Source organism: Hydra vulgaris, chromosome 02 (assembly GCF_038396675.1).
Source record: "Hydra vulgaris chromosome 02, alternate assembly HydraT2T_AEP".
Lineage (NCBI taxonomy): Eukaryota > Metazoa > Cnidaria > Hydrozoa > Anthoathecata > Hydridae > Hydra > Hydra vulgaris.
The window spans coordinates 8,585,340-8,604,797 of NC_088921.1; the positions used below are offsets into that span (position 1 = coordinate 8,585,340).

The following is a 19,458-nucleotide window of genomic DNA, read 5'->3' on the forward strand; positions in this document are numbered from 1 at the left end:
TGTCTGGCCAGAGTTGGTATAGAACTTTGATTTCATGACTTGGAGCCAAAACTAACCGTTGCGAATTTATACACTTTAATGACGTATGAGAGAAAATTAAATTGCAAGAAATTTAAATTGTTGTCAAATCTGCTTAACTTACCCCTATTAGACTAAGTGACAAACTAGTTAGAATTTTAAAAAGAACAGAATATCGGATAAAAAGACTAATTATAATTAAAAGTCCTATAATTTGGTTAAATATTAACTCTTTAGAGATGCAGATAAAAATTTCAAAGCAAAATAATAATATTTTTAACTTTTTTGGTTAAAAATAGAAAAATGTCCATGCATCATACTCGATTGCTATCTAATCACTCTTTGCTGTGCATTGTTACCATTCTAACTACTTAATTCATTAAGTAGTTCGAATGATCATTTTATTGATTAGATAGAAAATCATTTCATTCATTAGATGTTTTGTCATGCAATGCATAGTTATCGAGATTTTTTATTTGCCTCTCTACTTCAAGATTATAAGATTATAAGAACTACTGTCAAGAAAAGTTTATTAATTAAGATTACATAATACTTCTCTACCATAAAAATTAAAAAATTAAATTCTAGTGTGATGTTTGATTGAGGTTCGTATTGTAGTCATACTCATTTTAAAATTTTTTGGAAAAATTTCAAATCGTTTTATCAACATCTTAAAATATTTGAGAAACTGCGAGAACAAAAAGAGATTTTTTCATTCTTTCAACAAATGAAAATAAAGATAAATATTAATTTATAATTGGTTGTACTAGCCACTAGAGATTTTTTCATTCTTTCAACAAATGAAAATAAAGATAAAAATTAATTTATAATTGGTTGTACTAGCCACCAGGCTAAAAATATTTGTTTCAGTTAATAAGTACAAATTACAAAAATTACTTCAAGAAAATTGCCCCTAAGCAACGTTTCTATAAAATTTAATTTTTAAATAAACAACCATAGTGACCCAAAATAATAAAGAAAGTTTATGTTTTTGAGCTTAGATATGTATTTTTTTTCTTTGTGAGACTCCTGTCAATTTTTCACTTAATTTAAAAAAACCAACTTTTTTACTTATTTATTGGTGAAGCACCTTAAAAATAATTTGATTTACCTATATTTACATAATAATTTAGCAATATTTTCATTGTAAATTTTCAAAACTTCTAAAAATTTCCCGCCAATTTAAGTTTTAATTTAATTTAATTTATTTGATTATTTTTATATAAAATTAAATTCTTTAAAAAGTTTCATTAAATTATACTGAATTATCGTTATAGTTAAAAATGATCAAAATTTTTATGTAGAAACTTCAATAATAATAATTAAAAAAATCAAAGTGTATACTTTGCTTTCAATAATGTCTTCTTATATCAAGGTAATAAAATTCTTTAAATGGGTTTTGTATAGGTACCTTTGGTAAAACGTCCAAAATTTCCCGCCTTTAAGGAATATTTTAGGCGCTCAAAAAAATTCGATTTTTAAATCGAATTTCCAACATTTCTGAAAGTAAAAAATTTTTTGCTTAAAATCATTTATGAAAGAAAAAAGAGAAGAAAAGAGGAAGAAAAAAAGTAAATTTGCATTCATTTAAATTTCATTTATTTGACAATAAAAAATTAATTTACATTAATTACATTACAAATATAATTTACATTAATTAGTCACAATTTAAAGAATATTTTATTTTTTTAATAGCTTCTTTTAAATAAATATATACGTTTAAAATACATTTTTAAAAATTTTTAAATTTATCTACATGATAAAATAATGGACGTGTCTAATGCCAAACTACTTAACTGCACTTTTTGAAAATATTTTAGCTTTGATAATTTTTAAATTGGCTCTTAAGAACTAATCTAAAAATCATTGTTTTATTCATATTTTTGGTATTACTTATTCACTTACACTTAGGGGTTGTTCATAAAGTGCGAACGCTTTTATTCCAACCTCACCTTACCCGCATTTTGCCATACGCTTTTTTGAGTTCCCTCTGCCTTCCTAGAAATACCTCCTCTTTTAACCCACCCACCGAACATTTTATGACAGTTTTTTTAGTTAATTTAGTGTCTCCTTATTTCTACAATTTACTCACTGCCCCCCTCCCCCCATCACATATACGCCATTTTCAAACCCAGCTTCCCCTCCGAGCGCACGTACTTTATGGACGATCCCTTATTCATAATTTTGGTAATACTAAAAATATGTAAATAAAGGAGGTTAGAATCCTCTCTTTAATGGTTAAATTAAGGGTCAAAACATACAATAAAGTGGTTCTCAAAATTCTTTATTTAATTACACGCGTTCCTACAACTATCAATAAATAGACCTGGATTCATTTGGAATAAAATTTTGCAAAATATATAACATTAATACGTTACGCTCTCAAAATATCGAAAAAAGGATATTAAACATAATTCTGCTAAGAAATAAAGACAAATCTGCTGAAAAAGTTTTCATATTCCATGTATTATATAAGAATGACGAATTGTTTGACGCTGAGGCATTTCTCCTGATTTTTTTTCAACGCATTTAAAACGCATAATGATGATATATAATATATATGGATAAATATGATAAGCCATATTACTAAAAAAGACTAGTATCACAATCTAACCCTTAAATAGTAACATGGCAGTCAATCACATTTCAATTTTTAATTCAGCAGGTATTTAAAAAATTTAGTATATTTAAGTTGTAGATTTTCTCGAAGTTTGTCTCTAAGTTAATATATTTCCAAAAATCCTAATACAATATATAATACAATAAGTTGTGGAGAAGCAAGAAAGTCTCGATGCAATTAATCAATAGCCTCATATGTTAACATTTAACTTATAAAAGAAAGAATTAGGAAAACATTTTTTCTTTGCAAAAGTTTTTTTTTAGTTTTTTTAAAAATAATATCTTCGCTAAAATAATCGCCTCAATTTGACCAATGTTAACAAATGTTGACGCCTTAGTCAACTAAAAAAAATTAAACTTGTTTCTCTAAAGTTAAAATTAAATGTCATCTTATGATTGCTGTTGAAACAATACTAAGGGGCATCGGTAATTTGGTAAATATCACGTATTCTTCGTACGCATGCAACACAAATCTTTATATAACCTAATAAAAAAAAAGAAAACCAAAAACTGAGTTATTTGTCAATTGTTAAAATAAAGAAATTGAAAATATCAAAGAAAATGAAGAGTAAAAAAAAACAAGTCATATTATAAACAAAGAAACACTTAAAAAACAAGTCATATTATAAACAAAGAAACACTTAAAAAACAAGTCATATTATAAACAAAGAAACACTTAAAAAACAAGTCATATTATAAACAAAGAAACACTTAAAAAACAAGTCATATTATAAACGAAGAAACACTTGAAAAGTAAATACTCAAAACTAACACTTGAAAAAACTATCAAAAGAAAATTTGAACATCGATTTGTACTTCCAACTTTTCTACACCTTTTTTTTCGCCGAAAATAACAAAAAATTATTATTATTTTTATTTTTTAGAAGTTTTTGTGTTTGCATTTTCATTTTTCATTTTTTGTGTTTTGTCTTTTCGTATGCGTAAAGTTTGTTTTTATTTGTGCTGTTTTGCTAATTGTTTTTATTTTTGTTTGCTGTTGTTTTTAATTTAGTGCTTTCATATTTTTTGTCTTATTATTTAATTTATTATAGTTTTATCGATATTATTATTATTTTTAAGTTAATTTAATTTACACATGTATTTATTACTACTTTTTTTGTTTGTTTATTTTGTTTAGGTATCACTCCAATGACGAGTTTTTAACTATATGAGTGACACCTAACCTAACTTCGTAAAATTATAAAAAGAACTTGTAATTTTTCAATTTTTGGTTGAATAAATGGATAAAAAAAAAAAAATTAAACTTACGGTACTTAGAGAAAAAACTAACTATAACTATAACTTTTAGCCCCATTTAAAAAACTGTTTTCGGTATTTAATATTATTTTTTGAAGTACTTGGGAATTTATTAAATTATGTTTGCTGATGATTCTTACTTATTTCTTAATCATAAAGACATTTTTACACTTTTTAGCAACATGAACATTGAACTAGCCAAAATTTCCGAGTGGTTTAGATCGGTTTAGTGAAGAAGGTGAAGTTCCGAGTGGTTAAGATTGGTAGAGTGGTTTAACAAACTATCATTCAATATTGATAAAACTAAATGGATTTTTTCCATCCTTATGGTAAATAGCACCAGCTGCCTAGCAACTTACCTTTTCTTTTTATCGATAACATAATTATTAAAAAAGTTCTAGTGACAAGATTTTTAGGTGTATATATCGACGAAAGTCTTATTTGGAAAAGCCACATTGCTAACTTGTGCAATAAAATTTCAAAGAGTATAGGCATTTTATACAAAATAAGAAACATTCTTGATAAACATACCTTAATTCAATTATATTATTCGCGAATTCATTGCCATATTAACTATGCAAACATTGCTTTGGGTAGCATTTTTAAAGTAAACTTAAACCTCTCTATCGGCAACAGAACCATGTTGCATGCCTTATAAATTTCAAGGACTATTTTGCTCATCCCAAGCCTCTTTTATATGATATGAAAGCACTCAATATATATGAGTTTAATGTTTTTAATATTCTCTTTTTTTTTTATGTATAAATGCAAGACCCACCTATCACCCGTTTCTTTTCGTAACTTATATTTACAAAAAGATAGAAATAAATATATTTTAACGGAACGATAATTTAATTCGACAACCATTTTCTCACACTAATTTTGGAAAATTTTTTATTTCATTTCGCGGACCATTTTTATGGAATAGTATAGTTCTAAATACCTCTAAAGATTTTCCTCAAGAATGTAATTTTGATTCTTTTAAATAAAATCTTAAAAAACTCATATTTTCAACTGAAAATATACTAATCTACTTTTAAATTTTTGAAAATCCCTTATCTATATTAGTATATGTATATATTTAATGTATATTCTTTTTTATTTATGTTTTTGTTTGTTTTTATATCCACAAGCAATTAACATGTTTAGTTTTAGTGAATTATTTAACATGTTTTAGTTTTTAAGTTTTAGAAATCTTATATTGTAATATTATATGTTTATTTTAATTTTTATTTTTAATATTATATTACGAATTTTATATATAAAATTTTATTATTAAATTTAATTTTGTAATAAAAGTCAAGAATAAAATATTGAAAAAAATAATAATAATAATAATAATAATAATAAAAAAAAAAAGTAATACAAAAATATTTATATATATATATATATATATATATATATATATATATATATATATATATATATATATATATATATATATATATATATATATATATATATATATATATATATATATATATATATATTGGCCACACCAATATATATATTGGTGTGGTGTTTTTTTGTTTTCAGAAGCGTAAACGGAAATTTGGTAATTTGGCTTAACACACAGCGATAACCATCGTATGGCTATCTAGGTTCCTTTTGCACAACTTTTTGAACAATCTGGAAATACATTATATTCAGTCTGGAAATGGGATTATACTGATTATATTCAGTGATATGTAGTGAATAATGAATATGGAGAAAATTAAGATTCAGTAGTTATTTTCGACAAAATAGATTTATCTCGTAAACTATGGGCATCATTGTTCGCATGAGTCAGCTCATAGTCGGAAGACATAGTAATTTGATTAATGGAAGCCGTAAACACCATAACAAAACACCATTGTTGCAATAAAATATTACAAAACATCAGAGACGGACGCAGGTTTTTAATTTACCCCGTCAAAAAAAAAGCGCCTTACGTCATGTTGTAAGTGACGCAACTACGTCCACAAAACAAATTAAAAAAAAGTTGGGGGGCTGGAGCAAGGGTGGACTCGGACCATGAAGTAAAGGTGAAAGGGGACAATTTTTATGATTCCAACAATCAAGACTATCGATTTACCAGATTTAATGATTTTTTAAGCAGGCAAGTGTAAAAAATAGAATTTGCACTACCCAGTTTTATCCGAATTTCGTGTCACTTAGAAACATCCTCCCAAATTTACTTACGTTTTTAAACAATGTGCTCACTATCTCAAAAAAAAAATATATATATATATATCTATGGAGGGGAGGTAAATAGGGGCCTCCCCCTATGTATCCCTTTAAATCTTCCTGCCATTGGGGTGAAGGATTTAAAGGGATTTTCTTTCTATTGCAGAAAATAACCATTAAAAAATTTAAAAAAATAAAAAAAAAAAAAAAACGTTCTAATATTTTCAATAGCGGTTTCTCTGTGACAAGACCTGGTGGTCTTCTCTGAATATCCGCGTTCTTTATATTTATTTCTTTATAATTTTGTATCTGCATCATAAATATTGTAATAAAAAACAAAAAAACAAACAAACAAAAAACAAAAAATTTGGCCGTCTTGAAAAAATTTATTCCATTAAGAATGCGTAAACAATTAAAAAACAGAGGCGTTAAACTTTATAAACAAATTACTTTCGGTTTCAAACTCGTTTCGTTTTTATATCAGTAGTAAACTTTAATTTGATTTCTTTTATTTTTATAACAATAATTCAAAAGTAACATAAGTTATTTTTAACTTATTGTTATAAAAACAATTATATTTTTGAACACAAAGTCGATACCTTATAGTTTTTCAGAACTTTTCTGAAAAACTATAAGGTATCGACTTAAATTGGAGTAATTATGATATAAATTATATAATATATAAAATATATGCTAAAACTTTTTAATTTTGAGAAAATTGCTTGTTGGTTGTTATAGCTAGCCTAGGTAATTTGCAATATTTTTAAATTAAAAGCAATTGTAAGCAATAGATGATTTGATTTGGCCTCAGTATTGTGTTGCAATAAAATATTACAAAACATCAGAGACGGACGCAGGTTTTTAATTTACCCCGTCAAAAAAAAAGCGCCTTACGCCATGTTGTAAGTGACGCAACTACGTCCACAAGACAAATAAAAAAAAAGTTGGGGGGCTGGAGCAAGGGTAGACTCGGACCATGAAGTAAAGGTAAGAGGGGACAATTTTTATGATTCCAACAATCAAGACTATCGATTTACCAGATTTAATGATTTTTTAAGCAGGCAAGTGTAAAAAATAGAATTTGCACTACCCAGTTTTATCCGAATTTCGTGTCACTTTGAAACATCCTCCTAAATTTACTTACGTTTTTAAACAATGTGCTCACTATCTCAAAAAATATATATATATATCTATGGAGGGGAGGTAAATAGGGGCCTCCCCCTATGTATCCCTTTAAATCTTCCTGCCATTGGGCTGGAGGATTTAAAGGGATTTTCTTTCTATTGCAGTGAGAAGTTCATATCTTAGTTTTACTTAGAAAATTTTTTTTAACAAAAAGTGTTTTTTATTAAAAGAGTATAGAGCTGTAGATTCTTTACTACCATTCTGGTATAAAATATTACAATAATAAATATATAAACCAACAAATGATTGTTTCGCCCAATATCAGGGCTCATCAGCATGTCTAGGAACATATTTAATTCCAGACATGGACAATCAGAAAAATAAAAATTAATAACAGAAAAGAGAAAGACACAAATAGAAATAGATTTGTAAAAAGATTATATATATTTTTATTTTACAAGACTTTTTCTTTTTCAGTGCTTGTCTGAACAATAACTACTAATCATATATATATAATCCCAAACAAAAGTATGGGGTTACATATAAGCCAACCTGTTAAAGATACCATTGATGTCTTGGTCTTCCAAGGGGTTTCCATGCACACTTGTTAGCTGTTATAGGAAGAGCAGTGATAATGGAAAAGAATTTTTTAATATAAAGAAGTTGGTGTGTGTTAGAATAAGCAGCATAAACTTTTAAAATAAAATAAAATAAAATAAAATAGATTAACTTATTGTATTAAAATAAAATAAAATAAAATAGATTAACTTATTGTATTAAAATAAAATAAAATAATTATTTTTGAAGAAAAAGTAAAGTGACTTCAGAGCAATACAATGCTTTTTATTGTTTTTTAGTAAGACGGGATATAAACTTCTGCACATATATTATTTTTTATTGTGTCATTATGATGGCACAATAAAATGTTGATATCAACAAAACGACTTAAAAGATCTTTATTAGTAACCATTTTTGTTATTGTTATTAATAAATTTATCCAAAAAAGTTTCATAGAACATATTTACAACATCATCAATTTCAAAACCCTCAAACGAGATCGTCGGTTTTTAATCTTTTTATAACATCTTCAATTAAGTTATGGGCCATGCTTATACATTAAAATTCAAAAATTATATATACGATTTAAAGGAAATACATTGTTGTATGTGTGCAACCAATCAAAAAACTACTGCAAATGCTGAAAAGTATAGTTTACACTACGATTTTTAAAAAAGTTTTATTTTTAAACGAATCAGGTTGCTACTTTTAATAGCGTAAAATAATTACCTTATCTGTTATTGTTATTAATAAATTTATCCAAAAAAGTTTCATAAAACATATTTACAATATCATCAATTTCAAAACCCTCAAACGAGATCGTCGGTATTTAATCTTTTTATAACATCTTCAATTAAGTTATGGGCCATGCTTATACATTAAAATTCAAAAACTCTATATACGATTTAGAGGAAATACATTGTTGTATATTTGCAACCAATCAAAAAACTACTGCAAATGCTGCAAAGTATAGTTTACACTACGATTAAAAAAAAAAGTTTTATTTTTAAACAAATGCTACTTTTAATAGCGTAAACCAACTACCCAATCCGATTTTCTCATATCCTGCAAAGTTTAATTTACATTAGTAAGTTTTATAAAATAATTTTCTCACATCCTGCAAAGTATAGTTTACATTAGCTCATTTTATAAAAAAATTTTTGCAACCTCTGCAAATCATAATTTTCACTGTAAACTTTTTCCTAATTGAATTTTCTAACAAAATATAACAAAAATATAAAGATCGGCAATTCGTATTAAGCGGGTGTTTGACGTCATAGTACCAATATTTATATTAATTTTTTTTACCCCGTCACTTGCAGCACTTGACGGGGTTTAAATCCGCCTCTGAATATTGTTGCATAAAGTGTATGACCCTTAGGTTTCCATTAAGTATCAAAATAAACATGTAGACATAAGTCTACATGTTTGTTTTGATACTTAATGGAAACCTAAGGGTAAAGAGGTAGGAAAAAAAAAAAAAAATTGCACACATGCAAAATCATGTTGAATGTATTATTTAAAGAATTTACATTATTACACATTTAAAGAATTTACATACGAAACACATAATTATTAGATATAAGTCGCTAAATTGAATAAAATACTGATTACTGTTTTATCTAATTGGTAAAGAAAATAATAAAAAATTACCCTCTAACAACAATGGATTTTGAATAATTTTAAATAAAAGAATAAACTTTAATAAAGATTTTTTTAAATTAACTCTTTTTCAATCATTACAATACAAAAATTTGCCACAACCATTTGCATTTTTTTGATGTCATAAAAAATTACTCATCATAAAAAAAAATCCATCTGTTAAATGAATTTTATAGGTATTTTGAGCAAGTACTGAAAATTTCAGATCAAGTGAACAATGCTAACTCAAGAAACCGTTTTTGAAGTTTAAGCAAAAACGAAAAAACGCGAACTGAGATAAACAGCTTTGAAAAATTCTTGATATATTATTTACAATATTAATTTAAAATCTTCCTGAAATATAACTGCCATTACATTCTTTTGCTTTCTCCTCATCTAGGCGACCTTTTTTGATGGCTCTAAAAGTTTTTCATCTTTTTTTTCCCTTCTCTGATGACTTGCACCTCATTTGACTAATCCTTTTTTTATTTTTAGAAGTCGCTGAAATATTTGATACCTTACCATGTAAACCAAAATGTCTAAAAATAATAATAACACCCTTTGCACTATCATTGTATGCTAAAATAACTGAATATCTTCCCATTTTCAGTGTTGATTTAGAAACAAAAACTCTTTTTGGTACACAAGCTCAAATAAGTCCATTAAATGCCTCGTTAGCATTTTTTGCGTTTCCATTTAAACATTTTGATAACAATTCATCTGATTGTAAATTTATAATTATTGGTAGAATTAAATCTTTTATCCACAGAGGTATGGTAGATTTGGGTTTATAACTCTTTTGATTTAGAGCCCAGTATTTACACCAACAATATTTTCCACGAGGACAAAACTGGTGTGTAGGAATTAGGAAAATCGGTGAAGTGGAAAAGTATGGCATAAACTGCTTTCTTCATTGAATACAAGTTTCCCACATTAGATCTGATTGCAAGACCATAGAAATTTTCCATTGAATTAATGCAGTTTTCAGTGAGTTTACCTCTGCCTGATATTGGTTTTTTAGTACCTTATTGGGCAATGACAAGGTTTCGAAGACGTGATCCTAACCGTTTTTGAATATGTCCAACACATTTCAGTTTTACAGGCATAATACCATACTCTTTGTAAGGATCTGCTACTATTACATCATTAAAAGAAGATGTATCCCCATCTCCTAGATATTCTTTATATATCAACTTATCTTTTTGTAAAGATCTCTTAAACATAGCCACAGCTCCAACAGATTTCATACTACCCAATGAATCCTTGTGATTCGATTCACACTGGTGATCAACCAACCAACACTGATACTATGGAGTTCCTCTTTTAGATCCATTGCAATGTTTGGTAAATATCTCCGCATCAATACATTTATCACTACAAACAGCAGTTACAACACCATTCAACGAAATTATGACCTTGCTTTGGCCATAAACCATCAATAGAAATTCTAACTTCTTTCATTTAAACAGAGTTGTTTATTGATTTGGTTTCAAAAGCAGCTTTTTGAATACTTTCCTTAGCAGCAGTTTTGTATACTAACATGGCAGTTTTATTTAACTTATTAAAGCCGTTAGGCGACAAACAATAAAGATTCATACAGAAGGAAAAAGTTTTCATCGACTCATGACCAGCACCTATTTCTCGCTATCCGATGACAGCTTGCAGGTTGATCTCGTATGGTGATTCTAGAGATGAAAGTTTTTTTTTAACAGTATCAATAGGAAACTCATTTGTGTTTAAAGAATTCTTTGACTTTGGTGAAGTTCTAAAACTTTTAGAAAAGTTACACTTTGTACACTTCATCTCAAGTAAATGACAAAAGCCCATGCGAGAACCAACGTTATCTTTGATTAACAAATTTCCAATAAAGCAATTGGGGCAAACAGTGTGTGCAATTAATTTCTTTAACAATAAAAAGTTAATAATTATAAAATAGTCGTCAGATTCACATTTATCCGAGCTGAACGATACATCTAACTTTCTTGAGCTAACACAAGAAATCTCCTGATCTGCAGGTTTTGATTTGAGAATATCAGATGGTTTAAACCCATTCAACTTTCTGCTCTTCTTTCTAGTACTATTTTTGTTTATTTGGCATTTCTTTTATTTAATTTATATATATATATATATATATATATATATATATATATATATATATATATATATATATATATATATATATATATATATATAATATAAATCCAAAGGGTAAACAAACAATAACACTCCAAATCTTTCAAATCTGTTAACTGTTACAAATCGTGTTTAGTGGTTAAAAACATTGATTTTTAATTGAATTTCAATTCGGAAAACATAGAAGTGATATCAAGCTTACAAAGCTTGAAGACTCCAGTAAAATTGAGCTTATTTTTAGGGAGAAAATGCCCTAACAACCATGTTAAATATTTAGTATCTCCGTTGTTAAGGAAAAATAAGGAACGTTACTTGCTTTGCAATCACCGATTTTAATAGTCGTTATGGCTATTAAAACCGGTGACTTCATAGCGAAAAACATTCGCGCATTCGTTTAATGTTTTAAATTTAATACGTATGATAAAAGTCGTTATTAAACGGAATCTAAAAGGTGTTTTAAAAACTAAAATATTTTTAAAAATTATGAAAAAATAATAATATTAAATCAATAAAGAAATGTTTATTTAAATTAATAATAAAAAATTAGTTTATTGTAACGTTTTAACAGCTGTAATATAAACCGAGCTATGTAATTAAAAATAAAATTTGCTACAAACATTTTAAAAGTTTGATCGGACATTGTCCGACCAAATTTAAATTTAATCAGACATTTTATCCGGGACTTAATAAAAAATTAAAGTATTTGTTTTTTACAGTAATACATCATAATGGACAAATTTCTTATCAAACGAAAAGCGAATGATGAGGAAGAACAAAATACTAAAAATGGATCGAGTAAGTGTAAACAGTATAAACTGTAGTGCACATATTGTAATGCACATATTGTGCCTGATACAAACGATAGGATTAAAAGAAAAAAAATTAATCGACAGTATTCTGAAGAATATTTAAGTTTTGTATTTACGTACATTTGTGAGGAAAAATATCACATTCCACATTGTATTGTATGTGGAGAAAAATTATCCAACAGCGCGATGGTTCCTAACAAGTTGAAACGTCACTTTTCTACAAATCACGCCAAACGATTCAAACGATTGTTAGATACGCAAGCTAAACAAGTAAAATATTTTGAAAAAACTGTGAAATTTCCGATAAGGCACAGTTGGAGTCATATAAGGTTGCTGAAATGATTGCTGTTCAGTTAAAACCACATACTATAGCAAAGTCTTTAATTATACCTGCAAGTTGTGAAATGGTTAAAGTTATGTTTGGCGATTAGGCAACAAGGAAATAATGAATATTTCTCGTTCAAATGATACAATAAAAAATAGAATTAAAAATATGTCGGAAAACATCGAGAAAACAGTTACCGATAAGCTTTCCAAACGACATTTTGCTCTGCAAATTGAGGAGTCCGCTGACAAAAGTGGAAAAGCTCATATACTAGGGTTCGTTCGTTTACTTCATGAAAACGAAATAGTGAATCAATTTCTATGTTGTCTTGAGCTTACCGAAAGTTCGACAGGACAAGATGTCTTTGATTCTATTCTTCCTATTTTGAACAATTCAAAATATCATGGGAGTTGTGTGTGGGAATTTGTACGGACGGTGCTCCATCAACGGTAGGCTTATTAAAAGGGTTTGTGACTCGCGCCAAGAAAAGAAACGCCAATGTTATATCTACTCATTGTTTTTTGCATAGAAAATCTCTGTTGTCCAAAACATTACCAGTAGCACTAAAACCTGTGCTAGACAAAGCTGCAAACATGGTAAACTTCATAAAATCGAAACCTTTGAAAATACGCGTCTTTATAAATCTTGGCATCTCTATGGAAGTCAAGTACGAATCTTTGCTTTTGCATACTGAAGTGAGATGGTTATCCTTAGCAAAAGTGCTACGTCGTTTCATAAAACTGAAGGCTGAATTGATGACTTTTTTCCAAAAGGAAAATATGGATGATTTAAAAATGACATATGGTGTTCTAAATTGGCATATTTAGCTGATATTTTTGATTATTTAAATTTTGTTAATTCCTGCCTTCAAGGAAGAAAAGAAAATTTTTTAACATTGACAGACAAGTTGACAGCCTTTTGGAAAAAAGTTATTTTTTGGAAAAGTTGTGTGTTGGAGAAGAAGAAAGTAGATATCTTTCCTTATCTTAATCATAAAACTACCGACGAAATTATTTCAGCAGTAACGGAGCATTTAACTTTATCAGAAGAAAAGATTGAATTTTATTTTCCATCAATAAACGTAGAAACATATGACTGGTTACGTAATCCCCTCGCCAAGGTTGATACATTAAATAGTAAGTTGTCATACCAAGAAGAAGAAGAAGAATTAATCTTTCTTGAAATGGTTCTTATGGAATTTTGAATCTTTGTGCCAGAAGAATACTCAACTATATCCATGAAGGCACCTAAAATGTTGTTGCAATTTTCAACACCATATTTGTGTGAACTCATAATAGTCACCAACATAAAAACTAAAAAACGAGCAAAACTTACTAATTTGGATGAAGAATTGAGGGTAGCTATTTCTAAAACTAAGCCTAATATCACTGAAATTTGTAAAAACTGTCAAGCTCAGGTTTCACATTAAATCTTTTTATTTTTCTGAATTAAATTTTTCTCAATGTTGTTTCTTTACTTATTAAATTTATGTTTATTAACAATTTGTTTGTCATGTTATCATTTTAAACTGTTATGTTATAATCTTTTATTTTCAATAAAAGTCGAACGTATGTGTATTTGTTTGTTTTTTTACTCCTTGATTTCAGTGCTCCCCAAATTTTTTTCATGATCAAAAGTCCTTCTTGACTTCAAAAAGGTTAAGAACCACTGCATTAAAGTATAAAACTAATATCAGCATATTAAATCCTATTAAAATTATGATTAAACAGCTCTTAGAAAATGTGCATTTGACCGAAAGTCACGCTTGAATTAAAAAGTTTTATGCGTGTTTTGTAAAAAATATTATTTTGGAATTTGAAAATTGGAATTGAACTGGAGTTCGAAATTTTTTATAAAAAAATACCTTATATTGTAACAAGAAAAAAATCACCAAATCCCAAAATATAATAAAGTTTATTAAAATAGAAGAAATTTAGCTTCTTTTTTTTTTAAACATCCACCTTAATATGTTTAAAAAAAATGATTTTAAAATGTTTCAATGATTGAAAATATTATTGATTGAATATGATATTTTATTTTTTTAGCTATTTGGATTGTGCATCAGCTGTCTGATCAGTAACCTGATTTATCAATACAGCTAACTTTGTATAGTTTGTACCTGAAAAAAATGAGTTTTTTCACTTTTAAAATTAGCAAATTAGAAAAAAGAGAGCAACACCTGGAGATCCAAGAACTATCAATTAACTTTGACCAGCTTATTGGTGAAGGCAGCGCTGCTAAAGTATACCAATCAACCATGAGAAAACAACAGTTAGCAGTAAAAGTTTTCAAGACACAATTTTCAAAAAATCGAGTTTTTACAGTTTGTGAAGAGCTCAGACAAATTCGGCATAAAAATATTGTTTTCTTTATTGGATACAGTGTTTGACTATCAGCTCTGTGTTTTGAAATATGCTGTGTATATGTCAGAGACGTGGTGGCACCTGAAAAGCAGATACGAATTTCCAGAAGAGGGGCCCAGTGAAGTACTTTTAACGAGAGACAAATAAGCAAATAAGGGAAAGTATATTTATACTAAAAAAAGTTTTTCATGGATACAAAATATTACGTAACTTATTAGTATCAGCATTGTTTTTTATTATGTCTGAATGGGTCAAATTCCACGTTTTCTCATGTTCCTTTAACAAGAGAATACGATCTCCAACATACTCTACTTGCTAGACGAGTTTTGACAAGTTTCAGTTTGCTGAAAACTCTCTCACACTGTGCTAAATTTGTTGGAATTGTACTAAATATCTTGTATAGAACTGCAACAGAGTGGAATACAGCATCTAACATTATCTTTAGCATAAAATTGTAAATAGTGAGAAAAGAAGGCAAAGTTTCATTATCCTTCTCAGCAGCCTTTCTGTAGATCTCCACAAAATCAACCATTTCGGTAGTGAATTCATTCAAACTGATACCAATTTTGAATTTTTCAAACACTGATTGAATATTTTCTTGTGAATTAAGGTTATGAAAATTATGAATAATATCTTCACTTATATTCTTCAATAAAAGATGTACATGCTTTCTAAAAATTTCCGCTGTGAAGAAAATTTGTCAACAAGAACTGGAGTTGCTGAATCCACTATAGTATAAATCACTTCTGCCAGCCACTGGTATTTAGCCTGAGTAAGCCGCCCATCTTCTGTTTCATCGAAGTCCAGTTGTTTCTTTTTGTGAGTCCTATTCTAAACAAATATTTGCTGTTCAAGCTAAGCTTTAGTTGCAATTTTAACAGCATATAAAATAGCATTTTGGCCAGCTCTGTCCCTTGATACTTGAGGCTTTTCCAGTGATGCGTCGATAGACATTATAGCAAACGAAAAATCAAGTGTTTTTCATTGAAGAACTTTATTTAGGGGACCTAAGATTTCTTTGAAGAGACATAAAGTCACAATCGTTACATATGACTGAAATTGGGATAAAAGACCTTGTGCTTCACTTCAAATATTCATTTTAAGCTTCATGACATTTGTTTGAAATTTGTTCAAGGCAATCGATTACTGCACGGCATAGTGTCAGCAGTTGGTCTGTAGCATTTTATAAGTCACTGAAACGAACAATGTGGGTAGCAGCCAATAGACTGATTCACACCCTCAAGACGAGATTTGCACTTCTCAAAAATATTATTTCGTTTCCTTGAGTTTCCGTATAAAAAAGTCTTTAATTTCTGCACATCATCAAGCTTGTTTTCTGATCCAAAAAAGTGAACAGAAACAACAGAAAATTTTGCACAAGCTTTCATAACCAGATTTGTTCCATGAGATCCACAATAAATATTTTTTGCCATCGGAGAACACTGCTTCAAGTGTGTTGCAACTCCTTTCTTTATTCCTTGCATATTTTTCGCATCATCAGAAGACATACCTACACACTTTTGAATATCTACGTTAATTGATTTAATTTCATCTTTGATTTTTTCACTTAACCCTTCACCAGTAGTTGTTCCAATTTCAACCAAATGAAATATTTCTTTTACAGATGATTGGTCACTAATCTCTGTTAATTGCTCAGTTTCAATAATAGGCTCAATTTGCTATATTCACAATGGATGTTGATTGACTGGACTGAAATGAGTGGACTGGAGCAAATTGAGTAGTAGTGAATGAAAGTAATAACAAAAATTCATTAAACACACAGTATTGTTTATCAAATATATATTAACCATATTTATTAATGCAAAGCGAATGAATTCATGCATTTTATATATTTATTGTTTTAAACTTTTCAATAACAACTTTCTCTTTTTTCTGTTGATGGGATAGTTAATTTCAGATAAAGAAGAGACTTTATTTAATCGTTCGTCACTACAATGCTTGTTTTCGTTTAGCAATACGTTTGCCTCTATCTTCTTCTTTTTCAGCCGCCATTGCCTTAACATATCGTTATCTTCGTTTTTTTAGCTTAGATGCTTGTTGTTCAGCTGATTCATTTGCCCGAAATTTCCGTTCACCTTCTCGAGCAAGACAAGCTAGTCAATCATTTTCAGTTTCCAGCTTTCTTTTTTATATTTAGCTTTCTTCTTTATATTTCTATGTTGATAAGATATATATTTTTTTACTTATTTACTTTAAAAACTTTAATTATTATTTTTAATTACTATTTATAAGTAAAGTATTAAAACATTACTTACTTTTATACAATATAAAATCTATTAATTTCAGGTCAACTACGTTTTTTGTTATTATTATTCACTATCGATTTTATTTATTTACGCTAAACAACATTTGTTATTTATGTTTGAATTACTTTTCTTGAAGGAATCCTTTTATTTACTCTAAACTAAAGTTTAGGGTATTTCTTATATTATTACCACTGACCTAGTATTTGTTTTGCGCGGACACCAAACGAACAAACAAACCGACGTGAAAGCAAGTTAAATAAAATGTTGTAAAAAATGCCCTGAAAGAAACTTATAGAACTAAAATAATTTTTTTTAGTTTGAGGATTGGGGGCCCAGTTTACTGAGAAAGAATAAGGGCCCAGTACAAGTCCTCGTACCCTCGTACTGGGCCACCACGTCCCTGGTTTAGTCCATGACACTTTTGTCTTCTCTAAATGAATTAATAAATACTTTAATTTAACTGAAAGAATATCTTACTTAACGCAGGCTTGCGAAGGAATAATGTACCTCCATAAAAAAACATGCATAGAGACATTCAGCCAAATAACATGTTGGTCTGTGGTTCCATTCAAAATTTGATAAAAAAATATCAGATTTTGGTGATATGACAACAATAAAAAACACAGTTATATGCACTATCAATGACAACTGGAAAGGAATAATAATATGTTGTGTAGCACCAGAGCTTTTAGACCGAAATACAAATAAACTTAGTGTTTACTGACATTCATGCCTTTTCCATATCAAGTTATGAAATTTTGTCAAACCTATGTTCGCCATTGGAAAAAAAATCTTCCTATAATCAATGTTTTACTCCTCCAAGCAATAAAAAACAATGAAAGACCAGATACTTGTATACTCAATTTTCTTAACAAAAACAATGAAAAAGATATTAAAAAAATAACAAAAGCAATAAAATTAGGCTGGAAATCATCACCAGAAGAGAGATTATCTATGAAAAATGTAAATGAGTGTTTTAATTTTTAACTATTAAAATATTTTTATCTGTTAAAGACTTCCAAAAGACTTTCTGAAAAATAAACCCATTTCCTAAGAGTTGTACAGTAAAATTTACAAAATAAGAACTTTATTAATAAGAATATGACATAAAATTATTATTCTAAAATAATGAAGAAAAAAACTTTTTTCTGAAAATTGCTAATTTAACAAGTCTAAGTTTAATTTATTAAGTCAGACAATAATAAATGCAATGTTTAACAAAAAATTCCTTATATATGTTTACAGTGTCCCACGAGATGTAAATTAAAATCGCGCGCGAACAAAACCTTGAATTATACATATGGTAAAACTAGTAATAAACCTGTTTTATTGTAAGATTTTAATGTTACATTTTAAGTTGAATTTAATAAGTTGTCTTAAATAAGTAACGCAAAATACTAGCGTAAACAATGCTTTTCGCTAAAACGAGGAGGTTCGAAGAAAATGTTAAAAATTTCAACAGACTGGAGGAGGTAGTAAGTTCAAATTTAAAAAAATGTTTATAATTTTCTATATGTACTCATCAAAATGCACCAGAAAATCAAATGACGACCTTCGAAAATCAAAAATTTTACGGAAATGGCGGGGGCTAATAGGCACGCTTACATACGCTTAAGTTCTATATCATGCATACTCGTATATCCATTGATACCCTGTTGAGGCGGGTTGATCAGCTAGGTAAACTGTAGGCAATATCTATTCAATCAAATGAGATAAAAGTACTTTTTTAAAAATAACATTTCGCAGAATAAACTATATATTTAAAAGGAAAAACTTATTTAAACCCGAAGCACCGATCATTATCTTTCCTAGATTTAGTAAAAAATTTCTTAACAAGACCCCTAATTCTGACTTTAACGTGGCTTAAATATTGTTTAAACTCTTAAACAACCGAGAGACAAAGAAAATGGTTAGACATATTTGAGTCATTGATTTTTATGAAAAACCGGATTCAAAGAAAATTTAAAAATACTGCGAGTTACTTAAAGTTCAAGGGTTACATTTATCGGGATTTTACTGTAATACTATATTAAAAAGGTTTTTAAATAAGATATTAAGGACTTTTTAAAGAAGAGTAAACTTGACAATCTATCACAGAGTACCGTGGAAAAGCATTTAACCAGGAAGTGCACGCCTTCTTTCATATCATTGTCGCAAGATTGTTTAGCCAGAGCTTA

General features: G+C 28.2%; 1 protein-coding gene across 1 annotated transcript; it reads left to right on the forward strand.

The window, feature by feature from the left end:
* The first annotated feature begins 12,771 nt into the window (after nucleotides 1-12,771).
* LOC136075797 (zinc finger BED domain-containing protein 5-like) lies at nucleotides 12,772-13,855 on the forward strand. The gene is made up of 3 exons (XM_065789234.1): nucleotides 12,772-13,100; nucleotides 13,181-13,455; nucleotides 13,524-13,855. Exons 1-3 carry the CDS (start codon nucleotides 12,772-12,774, stop codon nucleotides 13,853-13,855), a joined length of 936 nt encoding a protein of 311 aa, XP_065645306.1.
* Nucleotides 13,856-19,458: the final 5,603 nt, after the last annotated feature.

What these genes read in the sequence shown, in the direction of transcription:
- LOC136075797 (XM_065789234.1), top strand. Translation starts at nt 12,772, where the DNA reads ATGAATATTTCTCGTTCAAATGATACAATAAAAAATAGAATTAAAAAT. An exon ending in CGGACGGTGCTCCATCAACG is followed by an intron (nt 13,101 to 13,180) that starts GTAGGCTTATTA and finishes TTTTTTGCATAG; the next exon opens with AAAATCTCTGTTGTCCAAAA. An exon ending in TGATTTAAAAATGACATATG is followed by an intron (nt 13,456 to 13,523) that starts GTGTTCTAAATT and finishes CCTGCCTTCAAG; the next exon opens with GAAGAAAAGAAAATTTTTTA.